General features: G+C 36.4%; 1 protein-coding gene across 3 annotated transcripts in view; it reads right to left on the bottom strand.

Moving 5' to 3' along the window:
• The window catches only part of KCNIP1 (potassium voltage-gated channel interacting protein 1), a 346,617-nt gene that overhangs the window by 97,936 nt on the left and 222,851 nt on the right, over positions 1–25,830 (bottom strand). The window contains exon 1 of one of the 3 annotated variants that reach the window (XM_074292046.1): positions 22,219–22,371. The exons of the other annotated variants lie outside the window; for them this stretch is intronic. Within the exon in view, the coding sequence (XP_074148147.1) occupies positions 22,219–22,318 (100 nt within the window). The 5' untranslated portion in view covers positions 22,319–22,371. Of the gene's footprint in view, positions 1–22,218; positions 22,372–25,830 lie in introns of those variants that run through there. 3 annotated transcript variants of the gene reach the window in all.

Genomic DNA, 25,830 nt, shown 5'->3' with positions numbered 1-25,830 from the left:
CTGATGGGCACATTTAAATCTCAAAAAATTATAAGTTAGCATCATCTATGCTGTATTGTATTTTTATTTATTTTGTTAAACATTCCCCAATTACATTTTAAGCTGATCTAGTTTTCACTCTGGAGTTTTTCTGGTCTGGTGTTTCATACTTGTGATTTAGGTGACTACTGAAACCATCAAACTCCCAAGCCATGTCTGTAATTTGGTGCCTTCTCTTTGACAGCATCATGTGGCTATATCAGTTTGATCAAGTCTTTGCGATTGCATGACTTATATACTATAATTTATATTCTAACAGATATAATCCTAAATGCAATGCAGAAAAGTTTTTGTTTGGATACTATTTGCTCTCTGTTCCCTTCACTGGGTGCATAACATATCGCTGCCCCATTCTCTCTCTTAAATCATTATCCTATCATATTATTATATCATTTTATCCTTCATTAACCTTCAGTTGGGCCATCTGCCACTACCTCAGCTAAAATCCAAACTCTTGGAGGCCACAGTCTGTGTCTTGTATTTCTTTGTTGATTGCACAGTGATGGGAATATTGCAGATTCAGTCCACAAATACTTATTGATTTGAAAGATATAGTCCTGTTCTTAAACAGGTCCTATCATAAACCATGCTAAGGATTTAGCCTTAGTCAAGCTACGATGGGTTATGGAAATCTCATCTTGTCTTTTGGCCCATGCAAAATTGGTGAATCTTCCCTCTCTCCACTCCCTTTCTCTGAAGTTAGGACTCAGGAGTCCTTCCTTGGAATCATGGGGAAGGAGATGACTGTGTCATTTCACATTCATCTTGACCAAACTGTCTCAGTTGGCTTTCATCTGACCTGATGTATGGTTGAGCTAAGTATTTACTGTCTTTCTCCTCTGCCAGGACACCCTCTGTACACCATCACATGAGTGTGTGCTCATTTGCTGCATTACCAACCAGCTCTAAACCTTCCTCTTCAACTCACTTCATTTCTAATTTCCTGCCCTGCAGCATAACCATCATTCAGTGAACAAAATGACTGATTAGTCTGGAAAGGACTTGCTTCTAAAATACAATATTTTTCCACACTTGGAACACAGTAATTATACTTTGATATAGTTGGGAGAACAAATGCTCCCCAAGCTAAAACCCCATTCTCGGTGTGCTGTGTAAATCAAAAGAATAATGAAACTGTATCGAGATCCACATCATGCTAGTAGCCAATTCCTCATACATAGTCAAGCTTCATTGTATCAGACTAAGCAGGAAGAGGAACTATCTGAATAGAAGAAATTTGGTTTTATGGTACAGATAGTAACCTCAATTAATCCAACCAACCACTGCCAAATATAGGTCCTTCAGCATCTGCTGTCATGATTAAATGAGACTAATTTACATTTTGGCTAGCTATTGGTAAATGTGTACTTCTGAAGTTCTCACAAATTAATTGTGTGACCAAAGGCCAGTCAGTCATTTCACTCTTCATTTTCAAATGTGACCCTATTTCCTCATATGCAAAATTGAGCTAATAAACGTTCCTGTATGGCTGCAAGTCATGCACCATAGGAACCAAAGAAAGGAAAGTGAGCGTCATGCAAAGAGTGATAGAGAAGTACAAAGTAAACATAAACAGGGTAAAACATATTACACAATTGGATTAATTTCTCTTTAGGCTGCCCTGGACTTTCTGTACTATGCCATTGAAACTTATTCCCTCTGTAAGCTCACTCCACCCATGAACTACTTCTGTTTTAAAAAAAAAATTGTTGAAGTTTTTTATTTTCAAAACATATGCAAAGATAATTTTTTTCCAATACTGACCTTGTGTCATGAACTACTTCTCACATTGGAACTTTGATCTCTCACTATAACATCTCCCTATGATAGCTTTTTCCTTCTATAACTTTCATTGAAAGAGGGTATCCAGCCTAAACTAATCTATTTATTTAGTGCTATACCAATCAGACTTTCAAAAAACTATTTTAATGACCTAGAAAAAATAACAACAAAGTTCATTTGGAAGAACAAAAGGTCAAGACTTTCAAGGAAATTAATGAAAAAAAAAATCAAATGAAGGTGGCCTAGCTGTACCAGATGTAAAATTATATTATAAAGTAGCAGTTACCAAAACCATTTGGTTTCGGTTAAGAAATAGACTAGTTGATTAATGGAATAGGTTAGGTTCAAAGGACAAAATAATCAGTAACTTTAATAATCTAATTTCTGACAAACCCAAAGACCCCAACTTTTGGGATAAGAATTTGCTGTTTGACAAAAACTTCTAGGAAAATTGGAAATTAGTATGGCACTGATCCATACTTAACAATGTACACCAAGATAAGGTCAAAATGGGTTCATACTGTAGGCATAAAGAATGAGATTATAAATAAATTAGAAGAACATAGGATAGTTTACCTCTCAGACCTGTGGAGGAAAAAAGGAATTTGTGACAAAAGAAGAACTAAAGATCATTATTGATCACAAAATAGAAAATTTTGATTATATTAAATTAAAAAGTTTTTATACAAACAAAACTAATGCAAACAGGATTAGAAAGGAAACAATAAATTGGGAAAACATTTTTACAGTCAAAGGTTCTGACAAAGGCCTCATTTCCAAAATATATGAAGAATTGACTCTAATTAATAAGAAATCAAGCCATTCTCCAATTGATAAATGTCAAAGGATATGAACAGACAATTTTCAGGTGAAGAAACTCAAACTATTTCTAGCCATATGAAAAGATGCTCCAAGTCATTATTATTCAGAGAAATGCATATTAAGACAACTCTGAGATACCATTAGACACCTCTCAGATTGGCTAGGATAACAGGAAAAGATAATGCTGAATGTTGGAGGGGATGTGGGAAAACTGGGACTACTAATGCATTGTTGGTGGAATTGTGAATACATCCAGGCATTCTGGAGAGCTATTTGTAACTATGCTCAAAAAGTTATCAAATTGTGCATACCTTTTGATGCAGCAGTGAAGTTGTATGTACAAGAATGTTTGTGGCAGCTCTTTTTGTAGTGGCTAGAAACTGGAAACTAAGTGATGCCCATCAATTGGAGAATGGCTGAATAAATTGTGGTATATTAATGTTATGGGATATTATTGTTCTGTAAGAAATGACCAACAGGATGATTTCAGAAAGGCCTGGAGAGACTTACATGAACTGATGCTGAGTGAAATGAGCAGGACCAGGAGATCATTATATTCTTCAACAACAATACTATATGATAATCAATTCTGATGACATGTCTCTCTTTAACTTTACAGGATCCAAATCAGTTCCAATTGATCAGTAATGAACAGAACCAGCTATACCCAGCGAAAGAACTCTGGGAAATAAGTGTGAAACACTGCATAGCATTTATAATCCCTCTATTTTAGTCTGCCTGCATTTTTTTATTTCCTTCACAGGTTAAGTGTGCATTATGTCAAAGTCAGATTCTTCTTGTGCAGCAAAATAACTGTATGGATATGTATACATATATTGTATTTAACTTAATCTTTAACATATTTAACATGTATTGGTCTACCTGCCATCTGGGGGAAGGGGTCGGAGGAAGGAGGGAAAAATTGGAACAAAAGGATTTGCAATTGTCAATGCTGAAAAATTACCCATGCATATATCTTGTAAATAAAAAGTTGTAATAAAAGAAAAAGAAAAAGGGTATCTAGGCTAGCTATATCATCATTCATCTCCAGCATACTCTCTGATTTTTCTAGACTTTCTCCACATAACCCTGCTCTGAAGCAGGTATTTTTATTTGTATTTTTGCACTTAATAGTATCTTATTTTTTCTTTACATGTAAATATAGTTTTCAATATTCATTTTTGTGAGATTTTGAGTTCTAAATTTTTTCTCCTTCCCTTCTTTACCCCTCCTTAAGAGAGCAAGCAATCCAATATAGATTATACATATGCAATCATGTTAAACATATTTCCACATTAGACATATTGTAAAAGAAGAATCAGAACCAAAGGGGAAAATCCTGAGAAAGAAAAAAAAATTCAAATTCCACAGTTCCCATTGGAATTGTTTTGAATCACTGTATTGCTGAAAAGTGATAAGTCTATCATAGCTGGTCATTATACAATGTTGATGTTATTGTGTACAATGTTCTGGTTCTGCTCACTTCACTTAGCATCAGTTTATTATGTAAGTATTTCCAGGTTTTTCTGAAATCTGCCAGAAAATGCCTGCTCATTATTTCTTATAGCATAATAGTTTTCCATTATATTAATATACAACAATTTGTTCAGCCATTCCCCAATCAATGGATATCCTCTCAATTTCCAATTCTTTGGCACCAGAAAATTAGTTTCTATAAATATCTTTGCACATATTTTCCCCTTTTTGATCTCTTTGGGATACAGACCTAATAATGCTGTATTAAATGGTATGTACAGTTTAGTTGCCCTCTAGGCATAGTTCCAAATTGTTCTCCAAAATGGTTGGATTAGTTCACTAACAATGCATTAGTGTCCAATTTTCCCACATCTTCTTCAACATTTATCATTTTCCTTTTCTCTCATATTAGCCAGTCAGATAGATGTGAAGTGAAATCTCAGAGTTGTTTTAATAATATTTCTCTAATCAATAGTAATTGGGAACATTGCTCCCCTCCCATGGCTATAGATGCCTATTCATATTCTTTGATCATTTGTCAATTGGGGAATGACTTGTATTCTCATAAATTTGATTCAGTTCTCTATATATTTGAGAAATGAGGTCTTTATCAGAAACACTGACTGTAAAAATTATTTCTCAGCTTTATGCTTTTCTTCTAATCTTCATTGCATGCTTTTTTAATTCAATGTAATCAAAATAATTTATTTCGTATTTCATAATGTTTTCTATCTCTTTTTTGTCATAAATTCTTCTCTTATCCATAGATCTGACTATTAAACTTTTCCTTGCTCTTCTAATTTGCTTATGATATCACCCTTTGTGTCTAAATCATGTGCCTTTTTCATTTGGAATAGTCTGTGAGATGTTGGTCTATGCCTAGTTTCTACCTTACTATTTTCCAGTTTTCCCAACAGTTTTTGTCAAATAATGAGCTTTTATCCCCAAAAGCTGGAATCTGGTTTTATCAAAAAGTAGATTATTATAGTCATTGACTATTGTCTTGTGTACTTAACCTATTCTACTGATCTACCACTCTTTCTTAGTCAGGCCATATAGTTTTGATGATTGACACTTTATAATATAGTTTTAGTTCTGGTATGGCAGATTTTGGCAATTTGATTGGTATGTCATTGAATAAGAAGATTAATTTAGACAGAATTGTCATTTTTATTATATTACCACAGGCTATCCATAAGCAATTGATATTTTTCCAATTTTTTTAGATCCAACTTTATTTGTTTAAAGTGTTTTGTAATTGTGTTTATATAGTTCCTGGATTTGTATTGTCTACATTTCTTTTAAATGGAATTTCTTTTTCTCTCTCTTGCTGTTAGGATTTGTTGGTAGTATATAGAAATAATTATGATTTATGTGGGGTTTTTATACCCCACAACTTTACTAAAGTTGTTAATTGTTTTAAGTAGTTTTTAGTTCTAGGATTCTCTAAATATACCACTAGGTTATCTGCAAAGAGTGATAGTTTTGTTTCCTCATTGTCTATTCTAATTCCTACAATTTCTTTTTCTTTTATTCTAAAGCTAACATTTCTAGTACAATATTGAATAATAATGGTAACAACAGGCAATCTTGTTTTATCTGGGATCTTACTAGGAATGCTTATAGCTTATCCCCATTAGAGATAATGCTTGCTGATGGTTTTAGATAGATGCTGCTTATCATTTTAAGAAAAACTCCATTTATTCTCATTTTTTAAAGAATTTTTAATAGGAATGGGTGCTGTATTTTGTCAAATGCTTTTTATGCATTTATTGAGATAATTTTATGATTTCTTTTAGTTTTATTATTGATATGTTCAATTATGCTGATAGTTTTCCTACTATTGAACCTATTGAACTTATATTCCTAATACCACCTATCATAGTGTATTATCCTTGTGACAAATTGCTTTTATCTCTTTGCTAATATTTTATTTAATGTTTACATCAATATTCATTATGGAAATTGATCTATAACTTTTTCTCAGTTCTTGCTTTTCCTGGTTTAGGTATCAGCAATACAGCCATGTCATAAAAAAGAATTTTGTAGAATTTCTTCTTTGCCTATTTTTTCAAATACTTTATATATATATATATATATATATATATATATATATATATATATATATATATATATATATATATATATATGTATGTATATATATAGGTATAAACTGCTCTTTAAATGTGTGGTAGAATTCACTTCTAAATCCAACTGACCCTGGAGATTATTTTTTAGGGAGTTCATTGATGGCTTCTTTATTTTTTTTTCTAAATTTGACTTATTTAAGCATTTTATTTCCTCTTCTCTTAATCTGGGCAATTGGTGTTTTTTTTGCAAATATTTATCCTTTTCACTTAGATTGTGCAATTTATTACTATAAAGTTGGGCAAAACATCACCTAATTATTGCTTTAAATTTTTCTTCATTTATGGTGAATTTGCCTTTTCGTTTTTGATACTGGTAATTTAGTTTTCTTCGTTATTTTAAAAATAAAATTAATTGAATATTTATCTTTTTTTTTCATAAAACCAGATGTTAGTTTTATTTATTAGTTCAATAGTTTTCTTACTTTCAATTGCATTAATCTCTTCTTTGATTTTTCAGAATTTCTAATTTGGTATTTAATTGGGCATTTTAAATTTGTTTTTTTTCCCTAGCTTTTTAAATTGCATGCCCAATTCATTGATTTCTTCTTTCTCTATTTTACTTATTTAAGCATTTAAAGATATAAAATTTCCCCTAAGAACTGCTTTGACTGTATCACATATGTTTTGATATGTTTCATAAATGTCATTCTCTTTGATGAAATTATTCATTATTTCTACTTGTTCTTTGACTAATTTATTCTTTAGGATTAGATTATTTAGTTGCCAATTAATTTTTAATCTATCTTTCCATGGTCCTTTACTACACATAATTTTTATTGCATTATGATCTGAAAAGAGTACATTTAGTATTTCTTTCTCTCTGTATTTGATTGAGGTTTTTTGTTCCATAATATGTATGTATTTCCATGTACCATGTGTAGGTACCATGTACAATTGAGAAAAAAAAGGTATATATTTTTTCTATTCCTACTCAATTTTCTCCAGAGGACTATATCTATCTTTTCTAAAATTCTATTCATATCCTTAACTTTTTTTCTTGTTTATTTTGTGTTTCTATTTATTTAGATCTGAGAGTGGGAGGTTGAGGTCCCTTACTAGTATAGTTTTTATATTTCTTCCTTTAACTCACTAACTCCTCCCATAAGAATCTGTATGTTATACCACTTGTTGATTAGATGTTTAGTATTGATATTAGTTCATTGCCTCTGGTATCTTTTTAGCAAGATGTACTTTTCTTTTTTATCTCTTTTGCTTTGTCTGAGATCAGAATTGTTACTCCTGTTAAATTTTTTTTTTTTTTACTTCAACTGAAGTCTAGCCTTTTACTTTTACTCTGTATGTGTATCTCTGCTTCAAATGTGGTTCTTGTGGGATTCTGGTTTTTAATTCACTCTGCTATCTGCTTCCATTTTATGGGAGAGTCATCCCATTCACATTCACAGTTATGATTACTATGTATTTCCCTTCACCCTAATTCCCCACATTTATATTTTCTAAACATATCTCTCCTCACCAGTGCTTTTTTTTTCTGACCACTGTCTCTCTCAATCTGTCCTTCCTTCTATCAGGCTCCATTCCCTTTTCTTTTTTTCTTTCTACTCCTACTTCTGTCCTCCCTTCTGGAATTTGGCTACAATATTTCCTGGAGTTTTCATTTTGGGATCACTGTTAGGAGGTGATTGGTGTATTGTTTCAATGACTATTTTACTCTCCAATTCTGGGATATCAGGGCAGTTTCCCTTTACAATTTCTTGAAAGATACTGTCCAGGCTCTTTTTTTTTTTTTTTTTTTTTATTATGGCTTTCAGCCTGGATTGATTTTCTAGGTTGGTTGTTTTTCCAATGAAGTATTTTACATTTTCTTATATTTCTTCATTCTTTTGATTTTGTTTGAATGATTCTTTTTTCTCATGGAATCATTGGTTGTACTTGCCCAATTCTAATTTTTAAGGAATCATTTTTATTTTCAGTTTCCATTGACCAATCCTATTTTTTAAAGATTTGTTTTCTTCAGTCAATTTTTCCCTACCTTTTCCAGTCTCTCTCTTGCACAATTCTCTCTTCCTTTCCCATTTTTTCTTCTACCCTCTTATTTGATTTTTTAAAATCCTTTGCGAGGCTTCTATAAGAAGGCTTTTGGGGCTTGAGGTCAATTCATGTTCCCTTTTGAAACTTCACATGGAGGTATTTTGACATTGTTGTCCAATTTTCAGTTTGTGTTTTGACCTTTCCTCGTAGTCAGAGTACCTTTCTATGGTCAGAACTTTTTTCTGTTTTTTACTCATTTTAGCCTATTTTTTGTAACTTTTACAGCTAAGCTCTACTACTAGGGCAAAGGGGGTGAGAGGAGGACACTTTAGGAAGCTTCTTTTGCTGGGGATCAGGGCCCTAGTCACTGGCTTTCTCAATGCCTTTGGGGCCTGTAGCTTATCCACTAAACTGGGGTGGCTCGGTCTAGTTGTGCCAGGTAGCTGGCAGTTTGCCTTCTTCATTGGGACTGAAGATCTCACATTTAGTCTGCTAAGTCAAGACCAAGGGGTTTAAGTTGCTGATCTGTGCTGTGATTAAGAACCTTCTTTTGGCTTTTCTGGACATCATCTGTGCTGTGCTGTGCTCATCTTTTACCCAAACGAGAGAGAGCTTTCCTAGAGTCCTTTTGAATTATCTTAAGGTGGAAACTTTTTTCATTCATCTTTTTGTGGGTTCTGTTGCTCCAGAGTCCAGTTAGAGTTAGAGTTGTTTCCAAGGCAAACTGGGGAGCATAGGCCATGTCATTGCTTCTCTCTGCCATCTTGACTCCACCTCTTCAGGCAATTTCAAACCAGGTATCTTTGCCTCCTTCTCTCTTCATTTAAGTTTCCTTTTAAGTACTATTTTATTAGAATATAAACTCTGTGAGGGCAGGATATTTCTGCTTGTATATGTATTCTCAGGCTTAGCACTTAGTAAATATATAATAAATGCTTGTTAAACTGATCTATTGACTCCAAATAAAGAAATATGGAAGGAAAATGGGTTCAAGATATCATCAAAGGAAGATATCAACAGAAAAAGAAGAGTGGCCAGCTACTTGGCAATTTTTATTTTTGTTACTGTTTAGTCATACTCATGGTTCCATTTGGTGTTTTCTTAGTAAAGATCCTGGAATAGTTTGCCATTTCTTTCTTCAGATTATTTTGCAGATGAGGAAATTGAGGCAAACAGAGTGAAAGTGACTTGTCGAGGATCACACAGATAGTATTTGTTTGAGACTAGACTAGAACTCAGTGAGATGAATCTTCTTTGCTCTAGTCTTGATACTCTATTCACTGTGCCACCTAGTCACCAACTATACAATGACAGCACTGATAACCATTGGGCAACCTGTGTATTCTGATATCAAAGGAAAGCAAGGAAATTTCTAATCCATAAGGTAGATGCCATAGGGAAGAGAACATGATTAAGCATTGTATAGAAATTGGAAGATATGGAAAGATTATAATCTGAATCACTAGAAAACATGCCCACATTGATAAGATTCAACATGTATTTGAATGTTTGAATAAGGCTTCTATTCCTACCTTGCTGAACTGCTATACAAAAAGTGGCTAAACATCATGCTATATAAATGTTAGTAAATATAAATGTTAATACATATAAATTATAATATAAATTCTATGTAAATATTAATCATTTTCATTATTCTTGCCCTTAAACAAATAAATTGTGCTTATTATGGGGAAAATGTTTAAGCTTTAAATAATGCTACCTAGAGATTAATCATTATCATTGTTTTTGTTCTTATGATAAATAAATACAATATTTCTTTTGAAACCCATCACATTAATAATGCTCTTCATGCAACAATTATTTATTAAGTATCTACAATGTTAAAGACATGGTGCCAGGTATTAATAATTCCTTAAGCTTGCTTAATAGACCCTTATTGTTTTGATAGTGAAGAAGCAAATTTTGTTCATTGTTCATTTCTGAATTTCACAAATTCCAAAATAATATATTTCACATTAATGTGATTTTCAATATATATTACAGAACTAGTTGAGATTAACTAGCTAGGGGCAACAAGATGGCACAGTGAATAGAGCACCTGTCCTGGAGTCAGGGAAACCTGAGTTCAAATATAATTTCAGACATTTAACACTTACTAGTTGTATGACTGGGCAAATAATTTAATCCTAATTGCCTCAAAAAAAAGAGGGATTAATTGACTAACATTTTAAATGATACAGGGGAAAGGTCTATTCTAAATATTAACTAGCTAAAATTAAGGGAGGCCAAATAACTAGTTGGCATCAACACCAACTCTATAAATATAGAATTTCTGAGTTTTTAAGCACATTGATATTTGACAGTAATTATGATTTATGTCAATATTAACTAACTCAACTCAATTATAACCATTGTTGGACTTTAGTTTTGTGAATATACTTTGTATAGGTATGTATCATGGTTTAATATGACTAAAAATCTAGTCAGAGGAGAACAGTTAAGGTTGTTGATAGGTTTAAATAATATTCACATTTTTGATGTATCGAATATGGTTTAATAGTTAGAAGGGAAATAGCATTGTATAATTGATAAAGAATCAGCCTCAAAGTCAACTTCTGCCTCTTACACATACTAGATGTATGTCTAGAAGCAACTCATTTTGCCTTTTTAGCATGTCCCGGTGATTCTCTAAGTAGCTTAGAAGATACAGATGTGGGAAGAGGAGGATTTATAAAGTGCTTTCCTAGAAATAGTCCTCTAAAATAGGCAGTATATTGATCTGGAGTTTCAGATATGACAGTCTCTTATGGAACTTATAATATTCTAGAAGGAAGTGATACATACCTAAAAATTATTCAAAATAATGGATTTATAATTACCCAAGTTACAATGCAAAACTGGAACTCAGAGTAAGAGTTCTGATTCCTAGACCAGGACTTAGACCCTAAGGCCCCATGTCTTGATTGTAGGGTCAAAAGTATTAGTCTAATGTCCATTATTCACCAAAACCATGCAGTAGAGGTCCAAATTCATTTAGGTAGAAAGGAAGACTTTGAGACAGAAAACTTTCTGGCCCCTGAATAAGTTGACAGGGAAATGAATCAAACACTTAATTAAAAATACGAATTAAAACAGATTTTTAACAATTCTCCTTAAAAAAAAAAGAAGTATAGAATCAAAGAAAATCACTAGATCAAGGATTTCTGGAAAGCAGAAAATAAGCACTTTGTCCATAGACTAGTCACATTGACCTAAGCTAGTCTGTATTGTGAAGAGAAAGAAGAATTGTTCTCATCTTAAATCTAATAACTCAAGTTAATAGTTGACTCTTTAAAGAAACCCAGTGTCCCATAGTTCTCTTTTAAATAATCATTCTGTTAACAGGAAGGAGATTCATTTTGCTTAAGGAGAATACCTGTTCTGCATACCTGCTGATCTTACTTAAAATGCAATCACACCCTTGGATACATCTGCCTTTTCACACCATTTAAATCTCTGACTAAATACCTCCAATAACAGACAACTCAAAACCACATGAGGTTGCCAATTCTACAAAATTACTTTGTGCCTTTAGGAAGTTTTCCCTCTCATGTTGTGCACAAAGCTTGCCTTCCTGCTATTTCCACCCATTGGTTCTAGGTTGGTCCTTTGGAACCATTTGGAACAAGTCTGTACTCTTTCTTCCATATGACAGCTCTTTTTCACAGGGCATAAGAAAGCGAATACCTCTCTCTAAGTATTCTCTTTTTTGAGTAATATTCCCATTACCTTTAAGTATTTCAGAGTAAAAAGAAAGAGCACTAGACTTGAACATAGAAGATCTGGATCTAAAACCCAGCTTTGCCGATAACAAGCCATTCGATCTCACATAAATTACTTATACTCTATGAGCATTATTTTCTGCATCTTAAAAAAATGGGGCAGCATTTTTAGCTATCTCACAAGATTGGTATGAAAATAGCACTTTACAAAAATCTTAAAGAACTATATAAAAGTATGTTATTTTATTATTATTAGTAGTAGTAGTAGTAGTAGTAGTTGTTGTTGTTGTAGTAGTAGTAGTTGTTGAATTGTTTGTAGTAGTAGTAGTAGTAGTAGTAGTAGTAGTAGTAGTAGTAGTAGTAGTAGTAGTAGTAGTAGCAGCAGCAGCAGCAGCAGCAGCAGCAGCAGCAGCAGCAGCAGCAGCAGTAGCAGTAGCATTAGTAGCAGTAGGAGGAGGAAGAGGAGAGGAAGGAGAAGAAGAGAAAAAAGGGAGAACAGGAAGGAGAATAGAAGATAAAATAAGAAGAAGGAGGAGAAGAAGGAAAAGGAGGAAGAGAACAAGAAAAAAGGAGAAAGAGAAGGAGGAGAAGAGGAATTAGAAGAAGAAGAAGAAGAGAAATTAGAAGAAGAGAAATTAGAAGTGGATAGCGGAGTGGATCAAAATGCAGAATTTTACAATATGTTGTTCATAAGAATCATACTTGAAGCAGAGACACATACACAAAGGAAAGGTAAAGGATTGGGGGCAGAATTTTTTATGCTTCAGCTGAAATGAAGAAGAGAAGAAGAAGAAGAAGAAGAAGAAGAAGAAGAAGAAGAAGAAGAAGAAGAAGAAGAAGAAGAAGAAGAAGAAGAAGAAGAAGAAGAAGAAGAAGAAGAAGAAGAAGAAGAAGAAGAAGAAGAAGAAGAAGAAGAAGAAGAAGGAGGAGGAAGAGGAGGAGGAGGAGGAGGAGGAGGAGGAGGAGGAGGAGGAGGAGGAAGGAAGGAAGGAAAAGAAGAAGAAGGAGGAGGAAGAAGAAGAAGAAGAAGAAGAAGAAGAAGAAGAAGAAGAAGAAGAAGAAGAAGAAGAAGAAGAAGAAGAAGAAGAAGAAGAAGAAGAAGAAGAAGAAGAAGAAGAAGAAAGAGGAGAAGGAAGATGACGATGAGAAGAATTATTCCTTGATTTTAGGGAATTCCCCACTCAAAAAAAGGAAATCCTCTCTACCAATGCAAGTCAACAACCAGAATTCTGGCATTTTGACTGAAGTTGAAATTGTTTAGTAGTGTCTGACTCTTTGTGACTCCTCATGGGAATTCTTGGCAAAGATTCTGGAATGATTTGCCATTTTCCTTTCCAGTAGATTGGACAAACAGAGACACACAGGTAACATTGTTAGTGGTGACTGAGTTTGGCTTGGAATCCAGGTCTTCCTGACTCTAGGCCCACTGCTCTATCCACTGCACTGGCTGCCTTGCAGTGAAGGACTGCATTTCAATTTAAGCCTTAAAAAGAATGGCCTGAAGTACTGAAAAGATGAAGTGAGTTGCCAGGGAAAGGCTTGCCCTCAGGTCTCCTAGCCCAGGGTCCTGCCCTTTCACTGCTGTATCATACTGCCTTGTAGTTATCATTATGATAATGAGGAAGAGGAGGGTGATGAAAATGACAGCAGTCACCACAAGCTGTAGAATTGAGGATGCATAACTCTTCCCCTTTGCTTCTTAATCATATACTGGTTTCCTCACTAGAACCAAGCCTGTTCCAATAAGAAGATCCACCAGTCCAGGAGAATTGTTTGAGCCTGAGTTTGAGGACGCTCAGCTCTCATGGCTGGATTATTATGATTATGATTATTTATTTTTAGTGAAACCCATACTAGACACTGATTTATTGTCCTGGAGAGGAGAAAAAGTCCTTTTATCCCCTTCTGGGCTGCTTCTAGTTATCCCAGGGTAAGATGGAATATCAGGTGAAGGATGGAAGGAGTGGACTTCTACAACTTTGCTCCTTTTGAATAAGCCCTCCTTGTAAACCTAAGCAGACAAGCAGGTGGGTAAATGAGGCTGTCTGGCTTCCTTTGTCTCATTCCTTCTGTGCTTCCTTCTTCCCTCCCCCTCTTCCAGTGTTGAGCCAGCTTTCCCATTACTTACCCTGCCAGCCATAAACGCCTATTTATTTGCGGACTAACTTTCTGGTGGTTTAATATCCCCTTGAATTACAGTACAATCTCTTTCAAGTTATATTTGATTATTTTTCACATTTAAAAACATGAATACAATTACCTTACGATGGCATGTGCCATTACAGTCACAGATAAAATAGTATCTCAATACTATGGATGCATCTTATACAAGTAGGCGGCCTCTAAAAAATATATCTCCACCATGGAACAAGATCCACAGTGATAGGTGCCATATAAATGCATATAGAACAATAAATAGATACAAAGGAAACAGATGTTGAATAATTAATCCCTGCTTCTCTCTAGAAACGAGCTTTATAAATCTTTCTTCAGTGTTCATTTATTTCTAGAGAAGCAAATATTTAAAAGTAAAGAATAAGTAATGGCCAGGAAGGAGTGAAATAATAATAATAATAAAAATAACAAAACCAAAGAAGAAGAGAGAAGATTATAGATTGCTGAAGCTCTATTATTCCAGTCTGCTGCTGGCAACATCCTGCAAGATCATATTGGTAAAGATGGAAAGTGGGTTTATAACAATCGGGGTTTCATTGATGCTCATTCATTGACAAAGTGCCATATTGATGTGTCAGATCTGGACACCCACTGGCATAGACAGATTGCATGACTTACAAAGCATTTTCACGTCTATTATTCAATTTAATAAGCATTTATTATTCAATATGTACCCAGCCCTGTACTAGGTTACAAATACAAGGAATGAGATAATTATTATTTTCATGGAACTTACATTGTAGGGGAGGGATACAACATTACACAACTAAGTAAATATTGTAAAGGAAATTTGTTAAGGGGGAGCTTGGGCTAACATCTTGGCAAGATCAGGAAAGGTTAGTTACAAGTAGCACTTGAGCTGATGCTCACTTGACTTTCACAGCGACCTTATGAGATTGGGGGCAATAGAAAGAGTCCTGGACTTAGGTTCAAGTCACTTCTCTGAGCTTCAGCTTCCTGATCTGTGAAATGAGAATATGAATATATGCAAGAGAATTATTGTGAAATAAGAACTCTATAAAAACAATATAAATATGAGCTTTTATTATTATCCTCATATTACATGTGTAGGAACCAAAGCTCAAAAAGGGATGCTCAGAAAGTAAATAAGGGAGTTGGGATTCTTCTACAGCAGAGAACTATTTGATAAGACTGAAAAGACCCTCAAAATCTATTTACAAGCTTACTGTATTTCCACCAATCAGAGGTTGAGATTATCAAACTCCTCTTTTAAAATGTCCCCTCTGATTATCTGCTACTCAGTCCTTAGAGTGAATGAAATATCAATTGTTTCTCTTTAACAGAACAAGAGGGCAAATATGAAAATACTGCTGATTAGAGAAAGGGGAGAGTAATCTAAACTCTTATAGCATTGTAAGGCACTGGGGGAAGCTTTGGGCAGCTAGGCCCACTGAAGGACCTAGAGGTGAGAAAAAGGAAATGAAGAAAAGTAGGATGGAGAAAAAAAATTTACCTACTTTGCAATTTTACCCAAAGATGAACCTGCTCATACTCAATGAATAGCCCTCTTATATGGTGAGGGTTGGTTGGTTAATAGCCAATGCCCTGGCTACTAACTATATTAATGGTCATCTGGAAAGGAATTAATAGGCGTATAAAATCCAAGATCAGGCATTGGTGATTCCATCTCACTGCTCTTGTTTAGTTCTGGAGATCTACTTTTAAGGATATCATAAAATGGAAAAAAGCTAACTGAGGGCAAACAGAATGCCAAGGGACCTTTAGATGAAGACTGACTGAAGAAACAAGGGATGTGCATCCTGGAAGAGAAAGGCTTATGGGGGATTTTGGAGCTTCCAAATAATTAGAGGATCTTTCACACAGAAGAAAGGTTAGTTGTTCTATTTCAGCATTGCAAAGAGAAAAATTGAAGCTTCATATAAGGAATATATCTTAACACTCAACAGCTATTTAAAAGAGTAATGAGCTGCTTTGCTAGGTCATTGGAGGTCTTCAAGAAAAGACTGAATGGCCATTTGGGGGGCAAATTGTAGAGGACATTCTTATTCAAATATATATTGGACAACAAGGATTCTGGGATCACTTACAACTCTGAATTTTGTGATTCTGCAATTCTTGTACAGAAAAAGAAGGCTACTGGACCTTGATCAGTGGGACACAAATTGGGTTGTTTCTCCAGAAGTGAGGATGGATTTATATTAAGCTAGTGGAAAATAAGCTCCTTGAGGGCAGGACCTATCTCACTTTATCTCAGTGTCTAAAATAGTACCTGGGACATAGAAAGCTTTTAATAAGTGCTTGTGGAGCGAATCCCTTCTGAATAGCAAGTTGTACACAATACATTTACATTTTCATGTGCAATCATCTCCTCCCCCAACTCTATGACGGTATGAAAATGCTTATTTTATTAAGTTCAGAATAAAATAAATAAAATTTAAAAAGAATATCAATGAAACATTAAATAATTCAAAGAATATACAGAAGGAAGTTCAGGAAATTTAGACAATGTTGCTATTATTGTGGCATATATAACCATTAAAATTAATATATGCACAAAAAGTTATATGTAAATAAAAGTTAAACTTTTATATACAATATTATATTTCTATTCCTAATCTATTAAAATGTTCATACAAATTAAGTGCAAAAAAAAGATCTTTCTTCAGATTCTCTTCATGCTGAGTGCCATGTTACTGGCTTTACTGTTGGCCAGAATCGGTATAACAGTCGTGCGTTGCATAGAACCCTAGCCCTGGATTCAGGAAAATGAGTTCAAATTTGGCCTCAGACACTTACTAGCTATGGGGCCTTGAGGAAATCATTTAAGTTCTTTTTGGCTTAGTTTACTCAGTTGTCAAATCTGGGATGGTGATCCCTCAATGATTTCTACTTCATTTAAATGTGTCTTATCCACACAAATCCATCTTGTAGGATTGTTGTGAGGGTCAAATGAGATAATAATTGTAAAACGCTTAGCACAGGCACTTCATAAATACTTGTCCCCTACCCTTCTTCTCCCTTGGAGATTGAACCCAGTATTTGACCATACTCGAAGAGAACTTTATCCAATTAACTCAATAGCTTTAAACACTACGCTCTGTTTACTATGACCTTGGGGGAGTGTGGGTTGGAGGTATTTGATAAATAGTGACTTTTCTGAGTCAAATTAGAATGGCTCCTTTTTCTGAAGAAGAATCACAAAAGCAGTCCAGTATTTTATAGAACTGAAGACACCAATTATAGAATCCAAAATCCCAGAGCAGAAAAGTACCAAATGCCAGTGAGGTGACGTAGCCTGACATAGATAGCCCTTATACCTTCAGCATGCCTTCTTTCTGAGCTGGATATGCAATAAGCTGTACATTTAGATCCTACAGAGTGCTGCTTTTCAGAACAGAATTAGAGTAATTATTAATAATAATAATTATAGCTAACATTTATATAGCACTTACTTTGTGCTTGCACTGTGCCAAGTGCTTTACAATTATTTGTCCTCACAACAACCTTATAAGGCATATGCTGTTATTATCTTAGTTTTACTGATAAGGAACCTAAGTCAGAGATTAAGTGACTTGCCTAGGATCACAGACCTGGAAAAGTCTGAGTCCAGATGTGAATATGGAATTTGTTATGCTTTGTCCAGTAACTGGACTAAGATTTACCCTGGCTGAGGTTATGTGAAGAATCTGGGATGGTGATCCCTCAATGATTCCTACTTCATTTAAATGTGTCTTATCCACATAAATCCATGCAGAGCCAGTCCTTGGCAACAGTATAAAACTGAGAAAATTTGTTTGGGGTCCCCCATCATCTTCCCTTCTGTGATAATTCTCTCTAGAGTTTCCTCACTGTGTCTCTTGCTCCCAAATGCTCACCCTTCTTCAATAGTGACTTTCTGGCCAGCCTCGCCTATTCCTGACAAGATCCATCCAGAATATTTCCCTTCCTGTTTGATAAAGTAATTGAAGATAATGCTTCAATAGTAATAAATAACTTAACATTTTATTAAGACAACATTTTCTTTTTCTTTTTTAGAGGAGCTAAGTCTGAAGGAAAGGTGCAGTTCTTAGGATTGGTCTGAATGCTTGAATGCCCCTATCCCAGTCCAAAATAGTCTAAGAATAATTACTCCCCTTTTCTTACAGTTCTGTCAAATATCAGGTCAAAGGATAAGGAGTGGATGTTATCCTGGATCTGATAACAAGTATCCTTCTCCTTCGGTTTTCCCAATTCACTGCCTCATGTGAAGAAAAACCTTTCTTCAGGTTCCTATACTACTAGTTCATTGTTCTCCCCAGAACAGCTGCTATCACTTGATTAATCATCAATCATTCAGTCAACACACATTTATTAAGCTCTCTGCTGGAACCTACAAAACTCTAGTTTGTAATTGGCCTCGAGCCAGACAAGGAGAGTATGTAGGCTTGGAGGCCTGTGGTCCTGCCAGGTAGAGTGCCCACACAATCAAAGAGGAAGCCTCTCAACAATAGGACCAGGAGATAGAGCTCAAAATGGGTTCAGTCTGCACCCTTTCCCTAGCAGAGGCTCAGACCCACATCAGCACTTTTGCTCATACTGCTTCTCTTATCCTGGAATGCCTTTTCCCCCTGTTTTCTTCCTATACAAATCATTACACCCTTCAGGGCCTATCCAATTAGGACCAAAAAACCTTCCCTGCCTTCTCAGGCTTCAGTGATTCCTCCCTCCTCTGAATTCTTCTAATCCTTATCATCTGTACCCCAAAGTTCACCATTTCATCATAAACATGGTATTCTCTAGTTGTTTATCTTTTAACTCAGGGCTTCTTAGATTTTTTCCACTTGTGACCCCTTTTCACCCAAGAAATTTTTTTGTGACCCTGGATATATGGGTATATAAAATAGGTATACAAGTCAAACATTTACTGATAATAAATTATTATTTTACAACCCCCACAAGACTACATATGGGGTTGTGAATCACAGTTTAAGAAGCTGGATTCTAAGTGACTCATGGTTGTGAAGGTTCTAAAGTGATAATTTAGTCCAATCCCTGACCCTATCCAGCAACTCTGCTCAAATTTAGTGGTGGACAATTTACTACCTGTGTTTGAGGTGGCTGTGGGAAAGAGCTAGCCTTCAGGCCCCCTAAAGCCTCAATTCAAAAAGATCTATGTCTCTTCTGCATCACAAACATCCCTCATTTTACAGAGGGAGAAACTATGGCACAGGGAGGGGAAGATCCTGGCCCAAGGCCCACAAGAAGTAGAGAGTCTGATGGGGGAGAAGATGCTCAGAGCAATTCAGTCCATTTCTGGATAGCCTTAATTGAAACTAGGAATTGAAATCTTAGCAAATAGAATTGAAATGTTTCCTTCCACCCATTGGAAGTTTCTAATTGGTAAAGCAGAACAAAAACTAATATCTCTTGCATATGACAACCTTTTAAATACTTCAGTGAAAGCTTTCATTTACCCCCCAAACAATCTTCAAAAAACCCCAGTTCAATAGATGCTCATATGATATGACCTGTAGGCCCTCCAACACCCTAATTCCTCTGATCTGGATCTGGTTTATCAATGTCCTGCTTAAATGTAGTCAAGGTTATTTCATAGGAGTGGGTTAAAGCAGAGAGAGAGAACTCAAAAGTCATCAAGTCTAACTCCCTCATTTCACAAATGAATTAATAATTAATAAATGATTTAATGAATCAATAATTTATAAAATAAATTAATAAACTAATAACTAATGAATTAATACATAAAATTTATATGGAATATATTAAGTGTGAAACATATGCTAAGTGCTTTATATATATTGTCTTACTTGGTAATCACAACAACCCTGGAAGGTAATTACTGTTATTATCCTTACTTTTCAGATAAGGAAACAGAGGAAAACAGGTTAAGTGACCTGCCCAAGCCCAGTAGTGTCTGAAAGCATATTTGAATTCAGTTCTTCCTAACTCAGATCTTCCTCACTTTAGGCCCAGCGTTCTATCCACTGAGATAGAGTTGCCTTAAATTAAGGAGTTAGGTGACTTGTCCAAGATCACATGGCTAGCATGTGGCAAAGGTACCACCAAAATCATATATTCTTCTGGTTAGGTTTTTTAAACTTTGTCACCCCACAACACTTTCCCTACCCCCACACCTTTTTTTTTTTTTTTTTTTTAATTCTTCCTGTAAGTGATGGCTCTCTGGATGAGAGAAGATGATTTAAGTGGAGATGAAGATGATTTCTTAAAGATAAAATTTACCAATTATAAATTGTTTTAAATGTTGTTAGAATTGAATGCAAAGCCAGAATTTTCATCTGACTAGGGTAGAGTACAGCAGCTCTATTATCTCTCCTATTCAGACACTAGACCTCTGGTTTAAGATTGAATTAAAATTTTGCCCCTCTGTCAAATACCACAGAAAATTTCATAAATCCTGACATTTCCCCAACACTTGAGGCCTCCCACGGTCCTGTGATATCCATTGCCTGAGGTTTATACCACTGCCATAAATTAAGTAGAACAGTGATTATCCTCATCATTTGCCAGATGAGGAAACTGAGGCTCAAGTCATTCATCTTTAAATCAAATCTTCTGCCTCCTAGTCCAGCCCCACTTCCACTACTATAGGCACTCTCTTATTCTCATCTTTCAAAAAAAATTTAGAAGTTCAAATTACTAAAAGTAAAGCTTCTGAATAGTTTCATTTCCACTTGCATTTATACTTCTCTCAAACTTCAAAAGCAAGTTAAAATAGTAAACATTTACAAAACAGTTATCAATCATACTCCATACTCAGAACACTGAAGCTGAGGAGATATAAATTTGAAGTCAAAGTCCCTGCCCTCATGAAATTTATATTCTAAGGGAATGTCACTAATATAGATATTCATGATATACAATATTACAAAAGAGAGGTGCAGAAGATTGAGAGGAGGAGTTTGCCCCAAGGCCTGCATTTATCTGAGATCAGGGAAAGCTTCTCTGAGGCTAGGGCACTGAGCTTAAAAGCTAGGGCAAGAAGAAACTTTGGAGCATCTGATGAAGAAATCCAAGTTTGAAACTTTCCTCTCCCCCCCAAAAAAGGGAAACCTGTTCTTACAAACACTTTGATAAATAGTTCCCTCCTCCCACCCTCTCAACAAAGCAAGGAGCCAAGAATGAGTAACCAGCAGAGCTCTTTGAAGAGGTCCCAAAAGAAACCAGGACCTCGGTAAGAAATTCAGGAGAAGGGACTTATATCTCTCACTCTAAAGGTCCTTGGCTGCTTTGTGACCAAAAGTCACGATTCTTCTCCCCCCACCCAAATTCCCCTACTCTATCCCCCCATTGTAGATGGACAATGAGTTAAAAGATTCAGTTGTAATATTGAAATTGTAACACCTCAGGGAACAGAAGTGCATTTCTGTTAAAGATGTTTACATTCCACCGAGAAGAAGAGTTTGGGTGAGGGCGAGCCAAACCAAGGCAAAGAAAAAACTCTTCCTACCATCATAGGACCCTGAACAGGGCTCAGAAATGCCCCACTTCTCCAATTTGAAAGGAAAAAAAAAAAAACAAACAACTGAGGTGGGCTTCAGTATGAATTCACTTGCCTAAAGACATACAGGTAAGGAGTAGCATGGCCAAGATTCAAATCTAGCCCTTCTTAAATTACAAAGTCACTGTTCTTTGCATTGCAGACTATCTCGGATGCTCAGCGGAATATTGGGAGGTCAAAAGTTATCCATCAGTACTTCAAGATTAGATTCCTTTGAAAATCAGGGGGCATGAGGGGTGTAGGGTACGGGAAAAAAGTGAATTTTTTTTACAAACTACAGTGGTTCTGGATGCATCTGCTTCCTCAGGACTCCAGAACCCAGGCAGAACCCTGTGCTTGTCCTTCAGCCCGGGAAGTAAGCAGAGCCACGCCAGCGCCCATTCCTCCGGCAGCCCAAGGGAGACGCGCCGTCCGGAGCCGAGCCGGCGTCTGGAGCCCAGGTCTGCCTCCAAGAGGCAGTCCAAGTTCGCGGGGCTCAGAGCGCGCGCTGGGCGCGCCACCAATAGGGACCCCTAATCCCTAGGATTGGTGGGGGCTCCCCAGGATCCGAAAGTGGTTTTCCTACCTCCGTCCCCGACTTCCAGGAGCCCCAGCTGTTCCAGAGCCTTTACGAAAGCCACGATGATGACCAAGACCACGATCATCTCCAGCCCTTCCAAGTTCATGCTGGAAACTCATTCATTTACTTGGATGCATTTCGCCTTCCCCCGCTCCTTCCCCCTTCCCTGTTCTCCTCCAGTCCCCTATAACAGGACCCTGTGACGGGATTGCGATGTCTGTCCGTCCGCGACAAAGCCGACCCGGTTCCAAACATGGCACGCCTTAATATTCCCTCCCTATCCCGCACTGTTCCCGACCTCCCGAGAGCTGACAGCTGGCATGGAACTGGGGACTTTCTATCCTCCCCTGCCCGGGACATCCCTAGAGCAGACAGCCGGGGGAATCTCCGTCGCAGTGTATCCTGCCTACAACCCTCCTAGCTTCTGAATACGCTTTGCCTCTTCTGTCACTAAGGCAACGGGACCCCCGGGACGCCTCTTCAATGCAAATTCAAACCAATCCCCTCAGCTACCTTTCGGGATAGCCCCAGAATAGTCACTTGGTGCATAGTTTTTGACAGTCACAGGGTTACTTTGAAGAGCCTAGTCTTGCGAGATACGCAGAGACTAGAGAGATGTAAACCATCAGCTCCTTCCTGGAACGGAATATAGGTAGGTAAGAAATGGGGGTGGGGCTGGATGGAGGGCTTTAAAGGCTTTAGACCTGATTAAGGTCATACAATTCATCTAATCCAACTCTTATTCTTTATTACAGATGGATAACTCAGGCCTAAGAAAGGAGAGGAAATGGACTCATGATTGGAACTCAGGTCTTCTGATTTAGTCATTCAATCAACAAGCACTTATTCAGTGTTAAATCTGAGCCCCGCACTGTGTTAAAGGCTGCCTCCACTTTCTCTAGGCATTTTCTGCAAGGCCATATTTGGTTTCTTCCTAAAGTAACTTCCCAGAGTAAGCTATTCTTGCTTAGGAGGTGGGGTAACCTGCCTGAACTCCACAATGCAATGTTTCAGAGAACAGCATTGGACTAAGTCCTTTCAAGTTTGGCCAATAACTAATAGGTGACTTTGGTAAGCCTATAGAAGCTTCAATTTCCTTTTCAGTAAGTTTTCATGATCTTGAAGATCCATTTCAACTGGAAAGTTCTAGGATTTTGTGATTCTATGATATTGAAACACATAAACCCACACTTAAACATTTAAATTTTGAAAGTTCTTAAATTGAACAGAAACCTGCCTCCTTCCACTTTTTTTTTCCACTTTTTTAAACAATTAGAGTTAAGTGATTTGCCCAGAGCTACATAACAAATAAATATCTGAGATTGGATGAGAAGTCAGGTCCTCCTGACTCCAGGTTGCCTTAAACCTGCAAAAGACTTAACCATCTAGCTCAATCCTATGATCTTATGGATGGACAAATTGAGACACAGAAACATGAACAGACCTGCCCAAGGTCCTGAAGACAATACCTGACAGAGATAAGATCATACCCAACGTTTGCTGACTCAGAAAACAATGAATCTTACTCTAGATTTCCCTTCTTCCATATTACAATCCTTCATAAATGTGAAGTCAATGATTATGCCCTTCCATCAATCTTCTCTTCTCTAGGTAAAATGTCCCTAATTTCTTCAACTTTATATAATCTTTCCTCAAGTTCTACCTTCTCCAGCAAGTGAGGAACCCATACCTTGGAAACAGAGGGTCTCTTGGCTGGACACATTTTCTCTAAATCTACTTATTCTTCTAATAGACCCTCTCATTAAAAACACCTCAGTTAGCTAATTTATCACCTTATTAATAATAGCTATTAGAATAAACATTCTGAGGGAGCAGTGAGAGGTCTCATTAGCCTGTCTTCTTGCTCCACATATCCTGTTTCAAAACATTTTAGAAAATACAAGTCTTTAGGGCAGAATGTGTCCATTCCCCTGTTCTCCCAAACCTAAGCGTTGCATCCAACTACTAATGTGGGTTAAGTGCAAAGGCAATTTATTATAAGGCCAGTGTTCAGAATCATTTATTTCAGATTAGAGAGGTGAACACTGCAGGTGCCTGCCTACAGAATCTGAAGAGAGGAAAATGAGTGTGTGGAGTAGGTGGAGTCAAGAAGAGCCTCAAAGCAGATCAAGAGTTGGCTCAACCTTTCTGTTTCCTAGACAGTCAACAGACATTTGCTGAGATATCAGAGTGTGCATGCTACTATATTAAGAACCAAAGAGTTAGAAAGCATACATACCTCTTCTGACAAGGAGTTGAGTTTCCAGGTTAAGGTAACTAGTGTCAACAGGAATTCACAACTTCATGAAACTTATGGGGCTTATTAAGAGAGAAATGGACATGCTTATAGAACCAAAAAAGTTTACAATCCATTCAGAAATTTGCATATTTATAATAGTAGGATAAAAGAAGGAAGGGACACCAGAAATCTCCACCTAAAGGCACATGGCATAGAAGGGGGGAAAGTGCAGGAAAGATGGGGCAAGGACAAAATCTCCAAAAGGGGAGGAGAAAGGCTATGGCAAAAACCTCACTTCTTTTCTCTTGGGAACTGCTGGACTATGAAGATAGGATGCTCTGCTACTCTACACAGGGCTCAACTGCACAAACAATTTCTCAGCTTAATTCCTGTCTTGACTCCCAAAGACATGAAGGGAGTCCAGCTTGGGAAGCATACACCATATTATGTCAGTTGGTTTTGTCCTTGACAATCTAGGACTTTCTGCTTTAGGTTCAGTAATTGTGGAAAATATGGCAACTCAAAAAGATAAGTCCAAGGGATCCCTCAACATTCCTCAGCATCAAAGAACTTTGGATTGGGACAGACCTTTAATGTGATAGGAATTGACTTAAACTCTAGGCATAGATAGGATTTGGACAGAACCAGAAAACTTCTAGAATTGGGCAACTAGGTTGGTCTAGTGCTTTGAAATCATGTCCTAATTTACCATTGGTTTTAGAGCCTCTGGGGGAATTAACCCTGTCTAGTGTGCTCACTCTCCCTCATTTTCATGAGTACTAGAAGCTGCTAAAATTAGAGATGATAGTTTTTTAAGCTTTCTATAAAGTTAGAGGGAAACCCAAACAGATATCTTCTCCAGCTAGTCATAGAGTTGGAAGCTTCCTATTGCTGTTGAGCTGACAGCTTGCCTGGAAGTTTCACACAGAAGCAGCACAGGGAGAAGGCAGAGAACATTGCAGAAATTAAGTGTGGGTGAGGAATCAGTGGAAACCTTTCCTAACCACAGTTTACTAAAATATGAAATATGACACTGCCAGAATGACAGAACCCAAACATGTCACATCTGGAAAGCACCTTTGGGATAATAGAATGTTAGAACATCTAGTCATAACTTATTTTATAAGTGAAAAGGTGGAATTCCAGAGTCAAGTGACTTGATCAAGATCACACTGTTAGTGACTAAACTGATTTAACCCCTGTATTTTCTCCAATCTCATAGAACTAATTTTATTTATTTATTTTTCTTTTTAAAAATGTTTTTATTGGGGGACAGCTAGGTGGCACAGTGGACAGAGAATCAGCCCTGAAGTAAGGAGGACCTAAGTTCAAATCTGATCTCAGACACTTAACACTTCTTAACTGTGTGACCCTGGGCA

Source organism: Sminthopsis crassicaudata, chromosome 2, assembly GCF_048593235.1.
Source record: "Sminthopsis crassicaudata isolate SCR6 chromosome 2, ASM4859323v1, whole genome shotgun sequence".
NCBI lineage: Eukaryota > Metazoa > Chordata > Mammalia > Dasyuromorphia > Dasyuridae > Sminthopsis > Sminthopsis crassicaudata.
Note: the sequence above shows the minus strand (reverse complement) of the source record. Positions and strands in the feature narration are given on the sequence as shown.